Below are 21,940 nucleotides of genomic sequence, written 5' to 3' on the forward strand. Positions count from 1 at the left end.
CCGCCGCTCTTTGATCTACATTTTTAATTATTGGATGTGCATAATATCTTTAAAGGATGTATGACATTATACATGTAACTATTAGATCATCTGTAAGATTCCATATGCAAGGTAGCAGGAAATTGTTTACCCGAGTTTTGATTTGGAGAACACATCCGTCCATGTTACCATGACGCCACCGGCCATCACGTGATGTATAATCGGGGGGGGGGGGGGCTTAACATCACTTGCACGAGACAACGGTACAGTATTTCCGACTGAATATCCACTAATTTGCAATAACTAGAAGCATACACGCCATGTATTGTCGTTAAAGCGTATTTTTTGTTTCTTTAGAATTTTTCAGAAAGGTGTTTCCGGTCCTGCGATTCATACAAGGTCGACCCCCTTTAGCAGTTCATTATTCCGGGACAAAGACTTTTTTTAAGCAGATTCATTCAGCCCCTCTGTTATTATATTTTGAGACCGCCTAATACTATATAGGCGGTGCAGTCGATTTGACGCTTGATTTAGTCACATAAATCATGCGCAGTCACATGACAGTCGTAAATAGCATTACGTTATTAATTACTTAATACATTATATATGTAGTAGTATCGAAACAACGTGCCGTACGAATTATGGAACTTATCATTATGCTTATTAACCTTAGTACAAGTAATGGACTTTACCTCCTAGTGTAAATTAAATCGTTTAATGAATAATTTCGAGAGGGTGCAAATTATTGGGAAAGCTTCCGCGTCAGCCGAACCCCGGATAATTTTGTATTCCACGTATAAACCCTTCAACCACCACGACGTTGTGTCAAATTGTGAGAATACCCGTGGTGCATTGTAATATTTTCATACAGTATATAACCAGCCTTACAGTCCATCTCATGTAGTAATGTACATTGCAAAGTGTGCCGGTCTCCCAAAATAACGATGTCGACAAATTGCTATTAAAATAAATTGAATAATGTGTGTGCGGTGGGGGGACTCCACAAACACTCTAATTGGTTGACGTTTGTGTTGTCATAGTTCCCATAACCGTCTGTAACGAAAGCAATCACAATACAACGTTGAGCCTTCTTGTCGAAGCTAATTTGTGTGTGTATGGGAGGGGGGACTCAACAAACACTGTATATTTGAGACTAGTTACTAATTAGCCGACATTATGATTATAGTCTTTAACTAAATAAAGCCTCACCCTGTATCATGACTATCATATCTAAGAAATGTAGAGGTAAAATACCGAGGTGTCAGGAAACAGTATTAAAAACTTTGAACAAATAAAATACCCCTAATAAAAATGCCCTCTTGAAGAAAAATCGGCCAGTGTTGACAGAAAACTCCATCTTACACTTAATTTTTTATAAAGCAATGGATGATTAACTCGATTCACTGGCAGTATTGACGAACACTTGTCGGCGACAATATATGATTCGTATTTGAGTTGCACTGAAAATAAATAGTTTCCGGGATGTGTTTTGGAGTATGAGCAATATGAAACGAGACATGAAAATGAAGGCAGGGGAATTGGATGAAATGCATGCTTCGGGGTTTGAATGCAAATCAGTTAAAAGAAGAGTCCCCTGAGTGGCCTTGGATGAAATATGAGGCAAAGAGAACGTAAACAAACACTGTTATAACTTAGCTATTTATCAACAGTGACATGCTACAAAGTTCTGCATTTTTCATTTCCAGCGTGAGTCATATTTATATCAAATCTGTTTATTTTCTGGGTTATTACAGTCTCGTTCAATCTGCATGTGGAATTTTAAAAATTGTGTTTATTCAGCTTTCAGAGCTCCCATCGATCCACAAGTGCGAACCGCCAAGTCGTACTACAGATCGAAAACAAATATTGAATTGTGGATGCATATTGCTGTTAACAGCTGGGTCTAAATACAGTGTATCGTCACATAAATCACACATACCCAGCCACAATGGCTACTGCCCAAACATCAGACGTGATAACGGCCTCGACTAGAACACAGAAGCTTAGAGGTTAGCCGGTACGCGATGACAGGCGTACTAATATGCAGTTACCCGAATGCACGTAGATTATTCTACTCGGTGGCGAGGTACAAATACTATTTATAACATCCCCAACTCTTTTATATGCCAACAAATAATAAAACCAATTGAAGGCGAGACAGGAGAAAGTCGTTATCATTATTAAAATCTTATCTTCGCTAGCCATGTCTAGAATTTTCTGAAAAATCAATCAAGACTGAATTCATTAGCTTCACCCATGGTATTGATCCATACACGAATTAGAATGCTTCCATGAATAACACATGACTGGTACAATTAGTGAGTTCAAAATAAAATGCACTGGTCATATTAACCGCACAAAACGCCTATTTGGTATTCAGTACTTCAAGTGAACAAACAAGTTAAAGTAGTGAAGGGGTCATCTCTACCAAGGTCACCAAAATAATAGGAAGTCCAATTCAAGAGTTAAACATATACAAAACGGAATCACCTTTCTCTCTGCTCTATACTGCATACATATAAATGCAATATTATAACGTGAACACGTGACTATCTGAAAATATGTTGCTGGATGAGCGTCACGTGATGTTCTGTACAACACATCACCACTGATGCGTACTTCTAGACAGTAATGGATATCTCCTTGCGTGCAGAGTCTCATCCATGTCACCAGAAAAACACCCATGAGTGAAGACACGATACCTACAATTAACCTTCGTTAAACGATAATGGCCTTCGAAATCTCGTTGACAGCGAGAAAACGACGTGACTTCTTTTTGTCCCTCAAATAATGTTCCCTCTTCCACGTTGTGTCGTCACAGGAATCGCTGTCTCAGCACATCCTTGTGTCACATGACGCCTTACTAGCCGATTTTTGCTAAAATGGCGCATAATAACGATAATAAAATTTGTGTTTGAAGTTCTAAATTTCCCGCGTAAAATCACGCGTAGAAAACACTCCGAATTAGGAACGTGCAGCGTAAACTAATTGCAGATTACGCAATTTTTGGGCTAGTTTATTTCTATAATATTTCTAAGTTTCATTTATCATTATTCAGTAAAGAAATCATACAATTCATTATATCCGTAAAATACGTGCAGACCGACGATGGACTTCGAATCGTTCTAAGTTTCGAACAAACTCCAGGCACTTCTTGCGCAGTATGCGTCAGATCGGTGTTAAAAGAACGCCGACCAATGCTCTCCTTCCGTATCAGCTAGTCCACTATTCTAAACATCATGGTTACATATCAAGAGAAAAAACAAGTCTCGTAGCATTCCCGTTTAAATTATAGTTATATTTTAGTGAATGACGATCATTTTTTCAGTGATGGACGCTTTTATTATTTATATTTTTATGGAAAATATACTATTATTCAATATCTCAACTCTTGGCTGGTGAGATATAATTATTAATGTACATTACATTAGTTGTGTTTAATCGTGTAATAACAAAAATATGTGTTTTAAAATCAAACGCAATACAGCTTTAATAACGCACAATAGAATATTGTTCACTTTTATGTTTGTAAATAATAATCGAACGAACGTTGTCACGTGATTTATGTTCAGCTTTCTTCTCAAATATGTTGCTTCATGAAATCATAATACACTGGCAAACTCATTTCCCAATAATTCCATCAACAGGATCTTTACACTATAACAATGCATTATGGGTAACTGGGCATTAATTGTTCTCCCGTTTAGAGCAGCATTCCTTGCAACGTTTTCATTCGGGGTTTGTTATAAGCATGTTAGTTCTAAAAACAATCCGTGTGAGATATGTTTATTTTTAAAACAAAAGTTTGTAATTTTAGTTTAATCCTAAAAGATACGATAGCAGAGATTAAGGGTATCACTTTGACATTTATCATGAAAGGGCACCGTCTCACGTTTGACATATACCACACCTGATTACACTTACCACGGTTACTAAACAAGCAGCCTCTTGGCTGAGATAGCTCCGCTGTTAGCAATGCACATTTCGATTAAAGAACAGAAGATATCATGAGAAAATGAACAATATGCATAGTATCAATGCAATGGGACTTGCTGTTTTCAACAAGAATTCAAAAATATCATTTTTGACCATAAATGATCGTGGTTTTTAACAAGAAGTTGAAAATATCACTTTTTACCAAATATGACAAAACTATTCACCAAAATTAGAAAATTAAAGATATCATTATGAAATGAAGAAATTTGAGAGTGGTCCACATGTAGTACCTATATATGTAATATTAAAGCAATTGGACTTGTGGTTTTAACAAGAAGTCGAAAGTATCACTTTTTACCAAAATGACAAAAATATTCACCAAAATTAGAGAATTGAAGATATGATCACGAAATGAACAAATCTGAGAGAGGTCTACCCAAGGTACATATACACCAAGTATCAAAGCATTCAGACTTGTAGTTTTCAAGAAGAAGTTGAAAATGTAAAACATTGACACGGACGACGGACGACGGACACCGGACGACGGACGACGACGGACAATCACTCATATGATAAGCTCCGCTAGACAAAGTCGACAGCGGAGCTAAAAAGACGATACGCTATGCAATCTTTCTCTTTGAAGTCAAATGTGACTACCTAATCAGAATACTAGTGAATTGTGATGCTGATACAAAACCCCGTCGTAATCAAAATACTACACCGACAATAAGATCGTTATTACAATGTCTCAACAGAGAGCTAACAGAGTAGGTCACCGCGGCTCACGGTTATACACCTCGTCACGGTTAAAAACCTCGTCACGTGCCATTAATTTGGATCTATGTACCAGATGTAGATGCATAGATAGTAAACTATATTTTATCGTAAAGTAGATTCGATCGTTAACTAGATTTGATCATAAACTAATTTCTATCTTGGATTAGATTCGATCGTTAACTAGATTCGACCATAAACTTGATTCGATAGCCAACTAGATTCGATCGTTAACTAGAATTGACCATTTACTAAATATGATTGTAAACTAAATTCAATCATAAACAAGATTCGATCGTTAACTAGATTGTAAACTACTGTTTTGCGAGCATGTCCTTTTAGCGAATGATTCGCTAATTCAAGACGTCGCTAATGACTTTATTATAAATTCAAAATGGCCAAGGTTTGGGGATTTGTATACAGTAATCCGGAGCATAAAAATCTGGGGCACTTCCTAATTACACTTGACAGTTTTTCTTTGTTTTCATGTCGGTGATAACTGCGCATTTGTTTTGGCATACGACAGACAAGTATTGTGAAAACAGGAAATCAACAATGACAAGAGAGATTCGCTAAATTAACATTTCGCTATTACGTCATTTTTACCACAATTCGCTAAAATTGCATGTCGCGTTTTCAACATGTTTTACTAGTAAATCAATCGTCAATTAGATTAGATCATTAACTAGATATGACTATAAACTAGATTCGATAATTATCAACTAGTTACGTCTGTAAACAAGACATAATCATCAATTAGATTTGATTGTAAACTAGATTCGATCGTCTAAATATAGCCGTCACTCGTGAGATTCGGTCTTCAGTGTCAACACAGGTGTATATGATACAGCTCGGTGTTCATTAAAGCACACCAACTCCTTACAATCACTACATTTGTACACACGTCACGACTAGTTTGCTATAATTGGCGTATTAAATAACTGAATCAAAGTGAACATGCAGACTTTCACATTATAAAAATATCAATACAACTTCCTGGGACACGCACGTGTATTCCGATATTTCTATTCCATCAGATGCAAATGTGGTTATATCGATGACCTTCACTTTACGCAAATCGATCGAAGTAATAGTTGGTCGATTCATCGGATTATATTCAAGGTTTTTTGTTGACTGTAAAAATTGTCTTTATTTCTTTCAGTATTTACTATCAAACTATATTTTAATGAATTGAATCAATTATTGTCATTATTGGACACTCGTATTTAATTGTTAGGAATCGTAAGAAAACGTCTTTTTATCACATTGTAATTCCGTTCATAAATTGATATGAATAATGTGTTGATGGCTGTCAAATACGTGAATGGTGGTCAACGAGTGAATGACACATTGCACATGTTGACTGTATAGGCGCAAGGCCGTTTCACTTGTTTACGTATTGCGCGCGTGCGCTGTAATTGGTTGCCAAAAATCGGCCAGTTGCACTCTAATGGTGCGCTGCTGTCATTATTAAAAATACATGTATCTGACTGTTAATAACACAGATTACGGGCCGTGTTGTCACAGCAAATTGCACAAGCTAGTGCTGATCAATGAGCGATATCAGAGGTTCGCGTGCTGGTTGGCAAACGTGTTCTAGCCTATAGCTACCAACTTCACTGAATCCGCGAATTGAACGTAGGAAAGCGCCATGACATTGAGGGCGCTAACAATGTTGCTATCAATCTTCAACCCATGCCTCCTCCCAGTGGTGGGGGATTTCCATCAAGATTTATTAGATGGGTTATGAAAAATTGTATATATATATTGTATATTTCTTTAGAGAAATGGAAATAAAATAATAATAATAATAATATATCTGGAAGACTCCACTTATAAAGTATCCTCTGGACGTGCATACACCAGGAATGAATTGTTATGTCTTTGGTTATTTGACGATTAATGATTTGATATTCAAGGGAAGTGGAGTTTGTTGAGATAATCCTGCAGGAAAGTTTGATGACCTACTAGGTCTTAGGATTCAATTGGCTTAATACCAAGCAGATGTTGCTGAGGGCGACTCTGGAAAGAATTGGAGGTCTTTCATTGTTTTTCCTTAGAAACGTTCAAGTTTAGAAATGTATTTAGATATAAGAGTGAAAATCTAAGCCATTTTTAGGTCTAATTACGACATACATATTCTATATTTTTGCTGACATTTTTTAAATGATACCAGAGTGACCAACAACACCTGAATAGTGCAGCCGGTAGAGATGGCAAGGTTAATATCAGGTTTACTGTTTGTCTTTCTTGATACACTAAGGTGGACAATTGATTCGACCTGCAGGTTGACTTCATTGCACATTTTAAGTGATTCAGCAGCTGTTTTTTTATTATAGATAATTGTAGCACTTTATTGAACAAATTTCTCTAGCAGAATATTCATCAATCATAGCAAGAAGTCGTATTCGGTTTAGATAATGGGGTGAAACTATTGCAACGTAATTGGTGCAGCTTGGAGAACAACCGATATGACCAATTTACATTTTGGAAATATATTTTTGGCATACATCTTGAAGATACAGTCCACAGATGAAGGCTTATTTTTATTGGAGTAAGTAGCCAATGTTTCATTAGAATAATGTTAATGAGACTAGTAAGAAAATAAATGGCTTTATTGCATGAGGTCCAAGTTATCAGCAACTTTATTATGGTTAAGACTACAAATGATAACTCAAATGTCAAATACCTCACATGATAACTTGCTGAAACAGGAGTGATATGATCTAGACTGTTTACACAGAAGTCGTAGATGAGAGTAGAATTAAATTACACCTGTTCATTGTTGATGTCCTCTCGCAATTCTTCTGTACGATTATTCCAGTGAAGTATGATTGCTATTGGTGGTATTACGTTATGAGTTAATTATTATATAAACAGCACTTTCAGTCAACATGATTCCATTGTAAACATAATGTCGCTTCTTGGCATCAAATATTCGCAGTTATTTACATAGGTTCTGTCATAACTGCAGGGACCCCACTATCTTCCAGTTATAATGTGTCTGTTTAATTAATTGCTATAGCCTTATTGTGAATGGATATTTGAAGGGCTGCATGCAGCCATGTTCAGTACATTGATCACGTGACTGGTTGCAACATTTGTGTCCATATTTGATTATGAGTGATTAAGAAGAGAGGAGGTCATCCCACGTCTTTCTGTAGAGATCCTTATCTAGTTTCTTCCAGTTACATTTAAATCTATTTTGAGCAGTAGCAGATTTTGATTTTAAGAGAAACATAATAACATTTTACCACTTGAGAAATTTGTGACTGCGTGGAATGGAACATGATCAAATGTTTTAGGGTGATGATGCTCAGCGATTGTAATTTTGAGAACAGGAGACATATACCAGGGAATAATGTAACCGATCTGTGAAGCGTCTGTCTCATTTGTAAGATGAGATGCTGGGGTAGTTTGAAGAGATTTAAAGATTATGTAGAAGACAAAATTCTTCAAAAGACTTGTCTGTAGCAGTCATCTTCTCTGGAAGAAGAGAGATGCATTTAAGTCACCAGAATGAATGATGTGAGATGTAGATTGATATTTTTAATGCTGCCATGTATTGCATCAAGAGAGGCAGAGAAAGTATAATCAGAGTTAGAATATATGCATTATTGATAATAAGTAAAGCATCCTTTATATTAATTTTGATAATAGTAATGTTTTTACTACAATTCAGAAGCCTAGTAATATATTTAATAAAGGATATTTGTCAAATAAATGCAACACCACCAAAGCCATGAGGGCGTTGAGACGGTGAAATGTTGTTGCCTTAGTCGTAATAAAAGAAGAGTGGTTTAGTGTAATAGATGTAATGAATTGTTTTTCAAAATCTGATAACAAATGTTCTTAGAGGACAATGATGCCAGTTGGTCATGAAATTGAATTTAAATAGAGTGTATTTGTGTGTATATTTTTAATATTAAAAAAGGGACATATTGTCGTATGCTAAATCGAAGGAGCTCTACAGAGTTGAGGATGTATCTGAAGGGTTTGCTGGATTGTGAGTTGTAGGTTACCTAGTAGGATAGGATATCCAAAGATGGTAATAGAAGGGATGGATGAATTAAATTTTAATTTTCAAGATACGGTTAGCTTGTTCTAAATTTTTAATTTAAGTTTAATAATATATTGAAAGGCTCGGGCTTATGAAACTGAATTCAAAGTTGTCATTTTGAACCTTTTCAGAGAGCATAAGCATTCTGATTTTGTTGTTGTAGCATTACTGTTATAGGTACTAACCATTTCCCGAATAAAACGCGAAAAGGGTGGAAAACAACAAAACACACTTGAAAATCTTCTTCCTCATAACCATCCAAACTCATTGATCTGAAATTTAATATAACATCTGTGTATATATGGATTACTGTTTGCCAACCTCTCATTGATTTGCCACATGGTTTGACTACCATCATAACTTTCACCTAAACAGGAAGTTGATACTGACGCCACAGTTAGCTGATCGATTTTAAATTTGACATGTTGCATCCCTATACTGAACTACTTCAGAGAGCAGACATATTTTTTGACCAGTTTTTGACATGTTTTTGCCGCCATTTTCGATTTCCTCAACAATTGCAAACATTTTGAGTATTTGTTTTTCGTGACTTGAAATCGACTTGGAATTGTACATGTAGTATTTGTGGCCAAATTTTGACCAGTCTTGTGATTTGGTAGCTGTCTTTGATTTTGCGTGAAAATATGTTGCTCATTTCAATTTTTGTGAAGCCGTTTGTGTGCACAACTAGACGTCATACTCCCAACCTTGCCGTGCTTATTTGCCCTTATTTGAGCACTTCCTAGAATTTGTTTTTGAAGTTGCCATTTGAACACTTTCTAGAGTCTAGACATTTAGATTTCTTTGTTGTCAAATAATTGATATATGGGCTACTATTTCACAGATAAAACGTCAGTAGTCACATGCCTTTTCCTGCCATATTGGATTTTAAGAAGAAGAAACAAATTAAATTTTGCTGTAAGTATAGGTAAAAATAATCATCTGTATTACAGACAGCAATGAGCTGCAAAATACTTACAATTTATTTTTTAGTATACATTTAACACATCATGCATCATTCATAGGTAATTGGGAAGCACACTCGAGTCTAGAACGTTCCTGTCGCAATAAACGTTTTCATTGGAGGAAATAAATACCAGACACTGGACAACTGAAATCAAAGTTAAGATTACCTTTTGTAAAGATTCTCTTGACTACGTTTGGTGGACGTGAGAAGCGAGAGGACACATTCAGTGTGACAACATCTAAATAGGACACTTTAGCATTTACATGTCATTTGTGGATAAATATCAATTGAATGAGATTCCAGTTACCAAGACGTAAAAACAATTGCTGCTGAGACAGATCAGATCAATCAAGATTTAAATTTTGATCACATGATTGATATTTGTTGTACAGGTGAATTTTTCTGATACGATCATATAATTAATAGCTGTATGTAAATTAGTTATTGTAAATCTGCATATTGTAATCTAGATTACATTTACAAACCACATTAAGTTAATAACTTGCTTGTAACCCGTAATGCTGCTTGCAGCTTTAATTTTCGCTTATTGTTATTCCAAGTCGAATGCGCTAAATCAACACCTAGTGAATGTGAAAAAGTTAACTATATATCTTACTGTTTTATTCTCACAATCCAGTGAATTTAAAACTTAGTGAAAATCCAAACACCAAATCCATTAAAATTAAACCCGGGGACTACATATTTGTTTCTAGAACAGTACTGTAAAAAAGTATTATTCTTTTCGCGTATACGTTAAAGACGTCACATTTTTGAAAACCAACTGCAATCGACAATGTATTTACAATCCGATTTACACATGAACAAATTTCCTGATAAACGCCAGGGGCACCGTGACGGACTTCGAATCTTCCAGACCTGGTGACATCATACTCTCTGTCGGATAAAATATTCACGCTCTCGCTCGCTTCTCGTATACGTGGAGACACAGAAACACGCTCTGGGCACTTGGATATTATGCACCAATGAAGGAATACTATGCATTTTTAATGATATACATGTATCGCGTTAACTTACATGTGTAATTAGATCAGTCTCAATTTTGCTAACTACTGACATTCAGCTCGAGCAGCCTCAAAAAAATATTAAGGAACCGTGACTAATATATCAATTGTATCACTACTGACTAATATATCAATTGTATCACTACTGACTAATATATCAATTGTATCACTACTGACTAATATATCAATTGTATCACTACTGACTAATATATCAATTGTATCACTACTGACTAATATATCAATTGTATCACTACTGACTAATATATCAATTGTATCACTACTGACTAATATATCAATTGTATCACTACTGACTAATATATCAATTGTATCACTACTGACTAATATATCAATTGTATCACTACTGACTAATATATCAATTGTATCACTACTGACTAATATATCAATTGTATCACTACTGACTAATATATCAATTGTATCACTACTGACTAATATATCAATTGTATCACTACTGACTAATATATCAATTGTATCACTACTGACTAATATATCAATTGTATCACTACTGACTAATATATCAATTGTATCACTACTGACTAATATATCAATTGTATCACTACTGACTAATATATCAATTGTATCACTACTGACTAATATATCAATTGTATCACTACTGACTAATATATCAATTGTATCACTACTGACTAATATATCAATTGTATCACTACTGACTAATATATCAATTGTATCACTACTGACTAATATATCAATTGTATCACTACTGACTAATACATTACACTTTGCAGCTACATTTTTCTACGGTTAATATAGTTCCACGATTTCATGAATAAATCGTTTATTGCTACACATTGTCAAATATATGAAACAATAAGAAAAACGAAACATGACGTCATACGAGTTAATACATCTATGGAAGAATAATGAAACACGACGTGTTCAATTAGGGATCGTTCATTTGAAAATCGGTTTACTGGGCAATATTAAAAAATGCAACATTTGTTTCATGTCGATATCATCACATCGCAATTTTATTTCATCTAAATTTTCATTCTTAAGTGGCTCATTTCTCTTTTGTTTTTGCTGTCTGCTACATTTTTTTAACAGCGTCCTCCAGGCTCCTAATTTTCGAATAAACACAAATAGAAAATGTCTTCATTTTTGTGTGTGTGTCGGGAATTATATTTAAAAAAAATAGAAGGTACTATGGATTCATTTCTAAAGAAACGACAGTTTCAGTAGTTTGTTCGACGATAATAAACAGACCATAACGCCCTTTATACATAACCGACTTCTAACATGGCAACAATTTATTAAATTTTATTTTGTTTTGCGCGGTACAGTCAATCAAGATCAGATGACAAAGCCATTTTCTAACTAACTTCTCTGAATGTATACAGAGAATATAAATCGTGAATCTGGCGATCTGATTAGTGGAGGGATCATAGCCATGTCAGAAATCCTGCATGTCTACTGCCAAACCATCGCGTCCAATGCGACACCATCGCGTTCGTGAAACTGTGTTGATCAATCTTAAAAGACGCAGAATTTAGAAGATTTACGGTAAAAAAACATTGTGAATGACAGAACGCATACACCCATTTCCGGTCATTAGAATGGTAAGATTAAACTCGCATTACGAGAAAGCGCGTCACAGACAGGTGATTTATATTTTTACATTAATTTACTAAATCGCCGTGAGCTGTGGGCAATTCTTAGCACCTGCTATTCTGTCAAGAAGCTAAATGGCAATTAAACAGTTACCATGACGACCATTGCGACTACAGGTGCATGAATCATGCATTGTGCCTTCAACGTCGTGATAGATTATTCCATGCAGCGATTACACAAATGTCTAACTGACGTAGCGGCGGCATGCTGAGCTGTTCTTTTATGAGTCTTCCCGCATTCGACTTTTACAATTTCCCTCCGCAGCGCAATAACTGCACTGTAAACTAAACACAACATGGTTATATGCTTTCCTAATTCAATGTTTTGCGGTATATCACGACAGACATACTGCGGTCTTCACGGTACATATGTGCCTGGTAAAATGTTGGTGTTTATCAATTGTTGGAAGTTTTCTCTAAACTCGATGTTAGTTTTGACCTAAACGGTATTAATATGATATGACGCATACATTCAGTTCAAATAGTTCCGTATTTTTGTAACAAGTTTAAAGGGCGGTGGTCGTCGCGCAGCGCGTGTTTGAATTTCATGTAAACAAACAATATATTTTACACGCGTTGTGTACGTCGCTATGAGTCCCATATCGAACAGGACGCGGCGCGGCGACTACCGCCCTTTAAATAGTTTTGTCTGATATTGTAGTAAAACAGTATGGTATGTCTTATCATAAAATAAAAAGTATGTTTTGGTAGCAATCTTTGCATTATCTGTTCGATGCAATAATGATAGCCTAGTGCGCATGCTCTACAAATTACCTCACGATGAATCTAAAGCGCATGCGCATTTGAACAAAAATCATATCATATCGTTCCTACAAAGACACCAAACGGATTAAACCAGATGGCAGCCACGCCACTTTTATTGCTGTGGCTCGTGCAAGCAAAGATGATCAATAATATAGCTGTATATGTTTTCAAAATGAATATATACTTTTCTTATATTTAATGCAAGGATTAATTTCCCAGTCTCCTAAAAACGTATTTCAATAAATTGACCAATGGGGAGGGGTTGTTCGTTAAAATGTTACTTTATTATTACACCTCCCCGTGTTGTTGTAGGCCGTCTCACTTGTTTACGTTTTGCGCACGTAAGCATGCGCAATGACTAGTTGGCAAGAACAGCGTTCGCACGCACGAAGATAAAGTAAGGTCATTATGCGCTGCTGTTGTTTTTGAATGTATCATACGATATCAACACACGCTAAAATGCAAAGGCTCATGGGTAGACGCTTGTTTGTAAACAATGACACGCTATGGCCATGTGACGCATGCGTAGATGACGACTCCCCCGCTTTAATAAAACAGCTGGTATGGGCAAAGTTGTGAGCAAGTGCTGATTAGTGAGCGACATTTGTTGTCAGACATTCGCACATGACGTCACAGTGTGGCAGCTTATACCGGGATATGTTGATTGACATGAACACACTGACGCGTGCACTCTAACACAGACATACACATCTGTCAAAAACACGAATTTAGGACACGATTCAACGAAATAAATATGCATAATAAAGAGTAGTACGATGTAAAATGAGATTTCCTATCATAAAAATGAAATCAACTTATTAGAGTAATGTACTGTACGCTATTAAACCGGCTGCAACACGCTAGTACAATTTCCAGTACAATTTCCCGAGAAAATATAATTCGTTTTATAAATTTAGAATTTCAATATGAATAGAGTCGGGAGAAAAACAAATCAACGATTTGTCTCTCGTCAGCTTTATTGAATAGTTCAATCACTGAGGAATGTGCACGTTACTGAAATGTCATACAGTATGCGTTCTGTGTTAGTGCGTGGGATGCCGGAAATCCATGATGTGATACGAGACCGGCTTACAAGAAACAGCTCCGACATACTATAACTTTACTATAACCAGACTTTCTCGCCCAAATTTTTCTGCACTTTTTTCTCATACTTTTCAATATTTCTGGGAATGAACCTTAATTTTAGAGCCAACAGACAACATTTTTTTGTCCCAATCTTCTAAAGGAAAGTGCAGACTATAAACCGTACTATTTTGTGAATTTGTGATGACAAGAAAGGACTGTTGGTGAAAAGGATAAACAAAATGGCGCCGCTTTTCCCGTGAATTTGATATACAAATATATGTAGTTTTAAAGTACAAGTTCTATCAAAATGTCTAAAAATACAAAACAGTTTTGTCACAAACTGAACAGCTCTGTTGGAGATGGATGCATCCAACTTCGGTGGAATACCCCGCCCCCATTCTTCCCCTCAAGATGCCTGAATTCTATTGAGTCAGAGACTTGTAATTGTATCGTATCAATATTACACAGACTGTATCCTTGACTGATATCTCAACTGACTAATGTTTCTCAATTTAATATACTCTATATAGCATGACAGGTAATTGAATAGTTGAACACAATACACGTATTCGTCTGATGTTAAACCGTCTACTTATTTGTCAAACGCATTCATTTTATTTACGCTATTATTTCGTCGTACGTCCTCAAAGCAGTTATCTCAGGCGATGACACACTGGGGAGACCCGTGAGGTCGGGGTTTATTTCAACGTGAAAACATTCAGCAATGTCGATTCTTAAACTCCTAACATTTAAAGCGGGAGGACCGTCACCTGCGCACGCGCGGGAATTGAATCCCTAGCGACAGACGCTTGTTTGTAAACAATGACACGCTATGGCCATCTGACGCATCTGACGACTCCCCCGCTTTAAAGAAAAGTTGTTTTCCAACAGACCACATCAAAATATCAACACTCTAAAACGCCATCGTTATTTCTGGCTAATCCAGTCCAATTATTGTCTTTTTCTGGCAAAATGATGTCTAGTTTGGTTGGCGAAAGTTAAAACGGTGGAGTCGTCAGCCCAGTCATCAACTGAGCCTTCGCGGTTTTAGCGTGCATCAATCCCCACACGTGACGACCTCCCCGCTTTAACACAAATCCCCAAAATGTTAAAACTCACCAAATGTGACCGTGACGCATGGTGTTTTTCTCATCGATCAGAGTTTATTGTCTTCCATGCTATTTCATGATAAATTCATAGATAACGTAGCAAGTTAACAAGACCGAACACACGGCAAGGTGAATACTATGTCGCTCGCGCACGGCGCCAAATCGCCTAGCTACACGTCACTGCGCGTCTTCCCTTTTATGGGGTGACGTGTTTTCTCCACATTCTCACTAGTTCTATCTAGCGTTCGATACCCGACTTTACATATATTGTTGTAATCATAGCCTCGCCTTCGTCACATAAATATCGGCAGAGTCTAGTTTGAGAAACTGTCAAAGAGCGATTTGAAATTGTGTAACGGAGATAGAAAAGGATCATATGACAAAAACTCATTAGTTGAAACACCAAACGAAGCTTCGAACAGACTTGTAAGTTTAACACTACGTCAAGATAAATAAATTGCAAACGTATAGATAATATAGCATATTATTTTTTTTCAGTTATAATCTTGTGTTATCGGTAATTAAGACAATTATCGTTGGTGTGCATATAGAATACATTTCGTTAATTATTCTTAATATTTTTCATGATTTCCTTTTCAAAATCAGTTGTTTTCAGGTTTTCCCCCAACACGTCAGAATTTCACAATGCCTAAAACGGAAAGTCTTCATTGTATTGTTATTTGAACATAAAAGGAGAAATAGTTATTCATCGATACAATTTTGCATTTTTTTACAGTGATCATATTCTTGGGGAAATATCACATTTGCAATTCATCTCACTTTCACGGGGATGTGACAATAAAATATCAATTATCACTTGACAAATAGGGTAGTCAGAATATTGTTTTACGATAATGTATGATTAAACAACAGGTGAAGGCGATATCCGGTGAAAAAAAATAATAAAGTTCATTAAGTGTTGTCAAGAAGAACGATGTAATGAATGAACTGAACAGCTCTGTTGGAGATGGATGCATCCAACTTCGGTGGAATACCCCGCCCCCATTCTTCCCCTCAAGATGCCTGAATTCTATTGAGTCAGAGACTTGTAATTGTATCGTATCAATATTACACAGACTGTATCCTTGACTGATATCTCAACTGACTAATGTTTCTCAATTTAATATACTCTATATAGCATGACAGGTAATTGAATAGTTGAACACAATACACGTATTCGTCTGATGTTAAACCGTCTACTTATTTGTCAAACGCATTCATTTTATTTACGCTATTATTTCGTCGTACGTCCTCAAAGCAGTTATCTCAGGCGATGACACACTGGGGAGACCCGTGAGGTCGGGGTTTATTTCAACGTGAAAACATTCAGCAATGTCGATTCTTAAACTCCTAACATTTAAAGCGGGAGGACCGTCACCTGCGCACGCGCGGGAATTGAATCCCTAGCGACAGACGCTTGTTTGTAAACAATGACACGCTATGGCCATCTGACGCATCTGACGACTCCCCCGCTTTAAAGAAAAGTTGTTTTCCAACAGACCACATCAAAATATCAACACTCTAAAACGCCATCGTTATTTCTGGCTAATCCAGTCCAATTATTGTCTTTTTCTGGCAAAATGATGTCTAGTTTGGTTGGCGAAAGTTAAAACGGTGGAGTCGTCAGCCCAGTCATCAACTGAGCCTTCGCGGTTTTAGCGTGCATCAATCCCCACACGTGACGACCTCCCCGCTTTAACACAAATCCCCAAAATGTTAAAACTCACCAAATGTGACCGTGACGCATGGTGTTTTTCTCATCGATCAGAGTTTATTGTCTTCCATGCTATTTCATGATAAATTCATAGATAACGTAGCAAGTTAACAAGACCGAACACACGGCAAGGTGAATACTATGTCGCTCGCGCACGGCGCCAAATCGCCTAGCTACACGTCACTGCGCGTCTTCCCTTTTATGGGGTGACGTGTTTTCTCCACATTCTCACTAGTTCTATCTAGCGTTCGATACCCGACTTTACATATATTGTTGTAATCATAGCCTCGCCTTCGTCACATAAATATCGGCAGAGTCTAGTTTGAGAAACTGTCAAAGAGCGATTTGAAATTGTGTAACGGAGATAGAAAAGGATCATATGACAAAAACTCATTAGTTGAAACACCAAACGAAGCTTCGAACAGACTTGTAAGTTTAACACTACGTCAAGATAAATAAATTGCAAACGTATAGATAATATAGCATATTATTTTTTTTCAGTTATAATCTTGTGTTATCGGTAATTAAGACAATTATCGTTGGTGTGCATATAGAATACATTTCGTTAATTATTCTTAATATTTTTCATGATTTCCTTTTCAAAATCAGTTGTTTTCAGGTTTTCCCCCAACACGTCAGAATTTCACAATGCCTAAAACGGAAAGTCTTCATTGTATTGTTATTTGAACATAAAAGGAGAAATAGTTATTCATCGATACAATTTTGCATTTTTTTACAGTGATCATATTCTTGGGGAAATATCACATTTGCAATTCATCTCACTTTCACGGGGATGTGACAATAAAATATCAATTATCACTTGACAAATAGGGTAGTCAGAATATTGTTTTACGATAATGTATGATTAAACAACAGGTGAAGGCGATATCCGGTGAAAAAAAATAATAAAGTTCATTAAGTGTTGTCAAGAAGAACGATGTAATGAATGACAAAATTATGCAAATGTAAAGAAAAGTATGGCGACTGGTCACGTGTTCCATTGCGCACATCTTAATGGCGCGGCGTGGGAAACGACGCCTATAATATTTGTTGACACTTCGTTTATCCGATATTTAAAATGTGAGCAACCTCCGCCGTGCAATGGGACTGGGTATATATGCACTTGTTGTGGTGTTTGCACGCATCATATAGTGCAGACATTTGGAAACTGTGGTTGCTTGGTTACACTTGAGTCGAATCATATATACAAGGCAGAATTTTTCAACAAACAAGCTACTCTTTAATTGGTCCAAATGTATAAAGTTAAGGTGGGGTAGCCAATCAGGCATAATATTGTAAATAGTTTTGTATTGAGTCCATGGTTATCGAACCATTGACAAAAACAGCTGCCTTTGGTGCAATGTAATATTGATTTATTATTCTATATCTAGATATTGGTGTTTGGAAATTGTGTTCTAATTGTTTATATTGATTATACACATTCGGTTATCTTTTGATTTTTTCTCATTTTTAAGAAAATTTGAATATATTTTTTTCCTTTTGAATAATGACTGCCTTTAGTAGAGGTTACGTGGACCTTAATGCAGGCAACGATCTATTACGTGGGATTTTTTTCATAAAACATTAGCTGAACAAACACATCTGTCGATAACTACTGAATAATAATATATGTAAGTAGGTTGGGTGCGTGTGTTGCTCACACGTAATAACTACAATATATTTGGTGTGTTGGGAAAAAAAATCACAGGCCTTACGGTCCTCAGTTTATATGTCGCTATAACTCGCAAACCAGGAAATTAAGAAAAAGTCAAATTGCATTAATCTATGATATATGTCTATTTAGGTTACATCAAGCACGCGACAACATAGAAACAAGCTGAAGTGGAGACTATGGCTGTTTCCATGGAAACAAACATATTTTCCCCAATGGCGCCAGACGCGTTTTAACTGAAAACAGTCATACTCCGGGTTAATCATGATATAATTTTGGAATAATCGGTAATATGTACGAATTGTTAACAATGTGGCGTCTACTGTCGCCACACAGGACGTTTGGAATCCACGTAATAACGTATTTTATACGCGGTGCACACGTTGCATGGGCCCCATGTGTCTCTAGCGACTGCCGATCTAAATTTTATTATCGTAACTTAAAGCGGGAGGTTCGTCCCATGCGCACGCGCGGGAATTGAGACCCAGGCGACAATAACAACATACTAGTTCGCTAAAAACGAAAAGGCTCATGGGTAGACGCTTGTTTGTAAACAATGACACGCTATGGCCGACTGACACATGCGCAGGTGACGACTACCCCGCTTTAATGATGTCATATCAATGTGATTTAGCATAGTTTCTCTACTATACCCCGGCCGGATATTACTATATTTATTTTCTGGATACACTTACCTGAAGTACTCACGGCTTTCATGTGCTTCCAGCTTTAGCGATAGCACCAGTGGACCTAACTCGCTGTCATCAGTATAATGATTTGAATGATCCGACCCGTAAAAGTGTTTCCCGTAAATCTCTTGTTCGTACGAAGTCGGGTGAAATTCTGTTTCCGAACGCTGTCCGTTGGGTTTGTTACCGGGATCATTGTCACCCCGTTCCCAGCACTCGATCCAGTAGCCGTGTACATGTCGAATGTTGTGCGCGCGATGGCAGGAGCACGCTTCAACTGGCACCTGTATCTGAAACGCCGTTGAACTCTTACGGCGGGCGACGGCATAGCCTAAGCACTTGGCTTTCAGTTGTCGCAGTTCTTTCAAATAAGTACCATCGCTCGTTTCGAAAGCACTGTTGTAATGTCTCTCACAGAATAACTTTTTATTTATCAGTCCGATCTGGTACGTTGTTCGTGTCAACCCTGCAGAACACCGAGAACACGTGAAACAGGTAGCATGACAGACAGATGAACGGCCGTCGTACAGATCCACCGTGGTACTGTCTTCAGTTGCGTCCAGTCCACACACAATGCAAACAGCCATTACTGCGCAAATATCGCTTACAGCTGGTGGTGGAAAAAACGAGGACAGAAACTGCGGTTATTACTAGAACGATCTTTAATAATAAATTTTACTCAACCGTTCAGGTGATATTTCATATGTAAGGGTGGGCAATTCTCCGCCATTGGGGGATAGAGATGAACAATATTAGGGGTAAACAAAAGAATAGTTTGCCCCTTCTTGGGAAATCCTGCAATCGACACCAAATAAATAATTCTAGACCTACAGAATGTGTACCATTTCTGAAAGACATATCCCGTTTTAAATCTTTTGAATCGAAATGTCGGTGTAATATGTTGTACATTTTAATGGGTTTGACAATAATTTCCCATTAGCTACATGTTTAGATAACAAACAATGACATTATGCTGTTTTGTTGGTAAAGGTTTCGAAAGTCAGCATGACAAATAGAAAGAGAAATCGGACACTTGTTCGATTTACATAATGTCACCAGCGTTATATACAAGTTAGACAGATTTCAAGAAAACAAACACCCATTTCAGTTCCTGCAGTTAAAGAGATTTTCTCAGTGGTCATTTTATGTCTCGCGAGATCTGGACACGAACCATTGTACGTGCGTGATTTCAATCACAATTAATGCATAATTAATTATAAGTTACACACTAACAAGACTTCCGTATTTAACCTGACATGACTTCCAATTACACAAGACCTTGCTATTTTGTAATAAATACTACATTTTTTGCTTCGAAAGAACACTCATATTATTTTCTTAAATTTCATGTTAATAGACATCTTAATTATTGAATTAATCCTAAATTACTTAAAATGGTTACGCCTACTTGTTAATAATGGATCCCCTGGCGGTCTAGCAATGAATTTCATAGTCACAGAAGCCTTAATTATACCCTGAACAAAAACGGATGAGCTTCAGACTTTCAATATATTATTAATTTACAGAAAGCAATGAGTAATTAAAATTGCTGGAGACTAGAGATGCCAGAGGCTGCTGTTATTACTAGTGTCTATTTCATTTATAAACTTTGCAAAAGTTAGTTGAAACGAGAATCATTTGAAAGCTCAATTGTAAATAAAAGCGTGTTTTTTTCTTCTGAAATGTTGGCGTAATGGATGGGGCGATTTCATTACCAGTGCAGGTATTTTCTGTCGTCTAATTTTGGAAAGATTCTCATTAATATGTGTAGAGTGACATTGATAGTGAGTGTAAGGATTACATGCGAGAATAATACCGTGGCCTAGAATCACAATTCCAACAACGAGCAACCGACAAGTCTCTTCGTAACCGACATAAAATTCGATTGTACACTCAAATCAGATCTGAAATGTTTTTTATCTGTTCAGTCCCGATTATTACGCTTAAGATCTAACATAGCCATTAAATAAATAAATAAATAAATAAATAAATAAATAAACAAACAAACAAACAAACAAACAAACAAACAAACAAACAAACAAACAAATAAATAAATAAATAAATAAATAAATAAATAAATAAATAAATAAATAAATAAATAAATAAATAAATAAATTCCTGGCGTCATATGAACTGCTCAACACAAAGTTTTCATCATCGCGAATATTACTAGCGGATTGCAAATTCTCCAAATACATAAATATAAAACGTCACAGTTGATACCGTGACAACACACAGTCCCTGTGCTGAGGTGATTTAGAAACAAAGACACCAGGCGACTATATATTATTACAATAAATCGGGTGATGACGTCATGATAGCCGCTAGCGGAACGATGTGCAAATCTCACATAATACTAAGGGTTTAAGTCTGTAATGAATCATGAATCCACAATAGTCGATTTCTCCATGTATAGGACATATGTGTGGGTGTGAGCCATATATCACCCTATCATAGCATTTTTTTTTATATTTGGGTGCAAAAACGTACATTTTTTGTGTGTATATTTAACAAAATATTT

At 36.4% G+C, this 21,940-nt stretch overlaps 1 protein-coding gene across 1 annotated transcript in view; it reads right to left on the bottom strand.

Annotated features, from left to right (window-relative positions):
* LOC102801706 (uncharacterized) overlaps nucleotides 1-21,940 on the bottom strand; it is a 40,172-nt gene that overhangs the window by 17,524 nt on the left and 708 nt on the right. Inside the window, exon 2 of the mRNA XM_085499098.1 lies at nucleotides 19,426-20,029. Coding sequence (XP_085355224.1) covers nucleotides 19,426-20,006 — 581 coding nt within the window. The 5' untranslated portion in view covers nucleotides 20,007-20,029. The remainder of the gene's footprint in view (nucleotides 1-19,425; nucleotides 20,030-21,940) is intronic.

Source organism: Saccoglossus kowalevskii, chromosome 5 (assembly GCF_978046115.1).
Source record: "Saccoglossus kowalevskii chromosome 5, keSacKowa6.1, whole genome shotgun sequence".
NCBI classification, from domain to species: domain Eukaryota; kingdom Metazoa; phylum Hemichordata; class Enteropneusta; family Harrimaniidae; genus Saccoglossus; species Saccoglossus kowalevskii.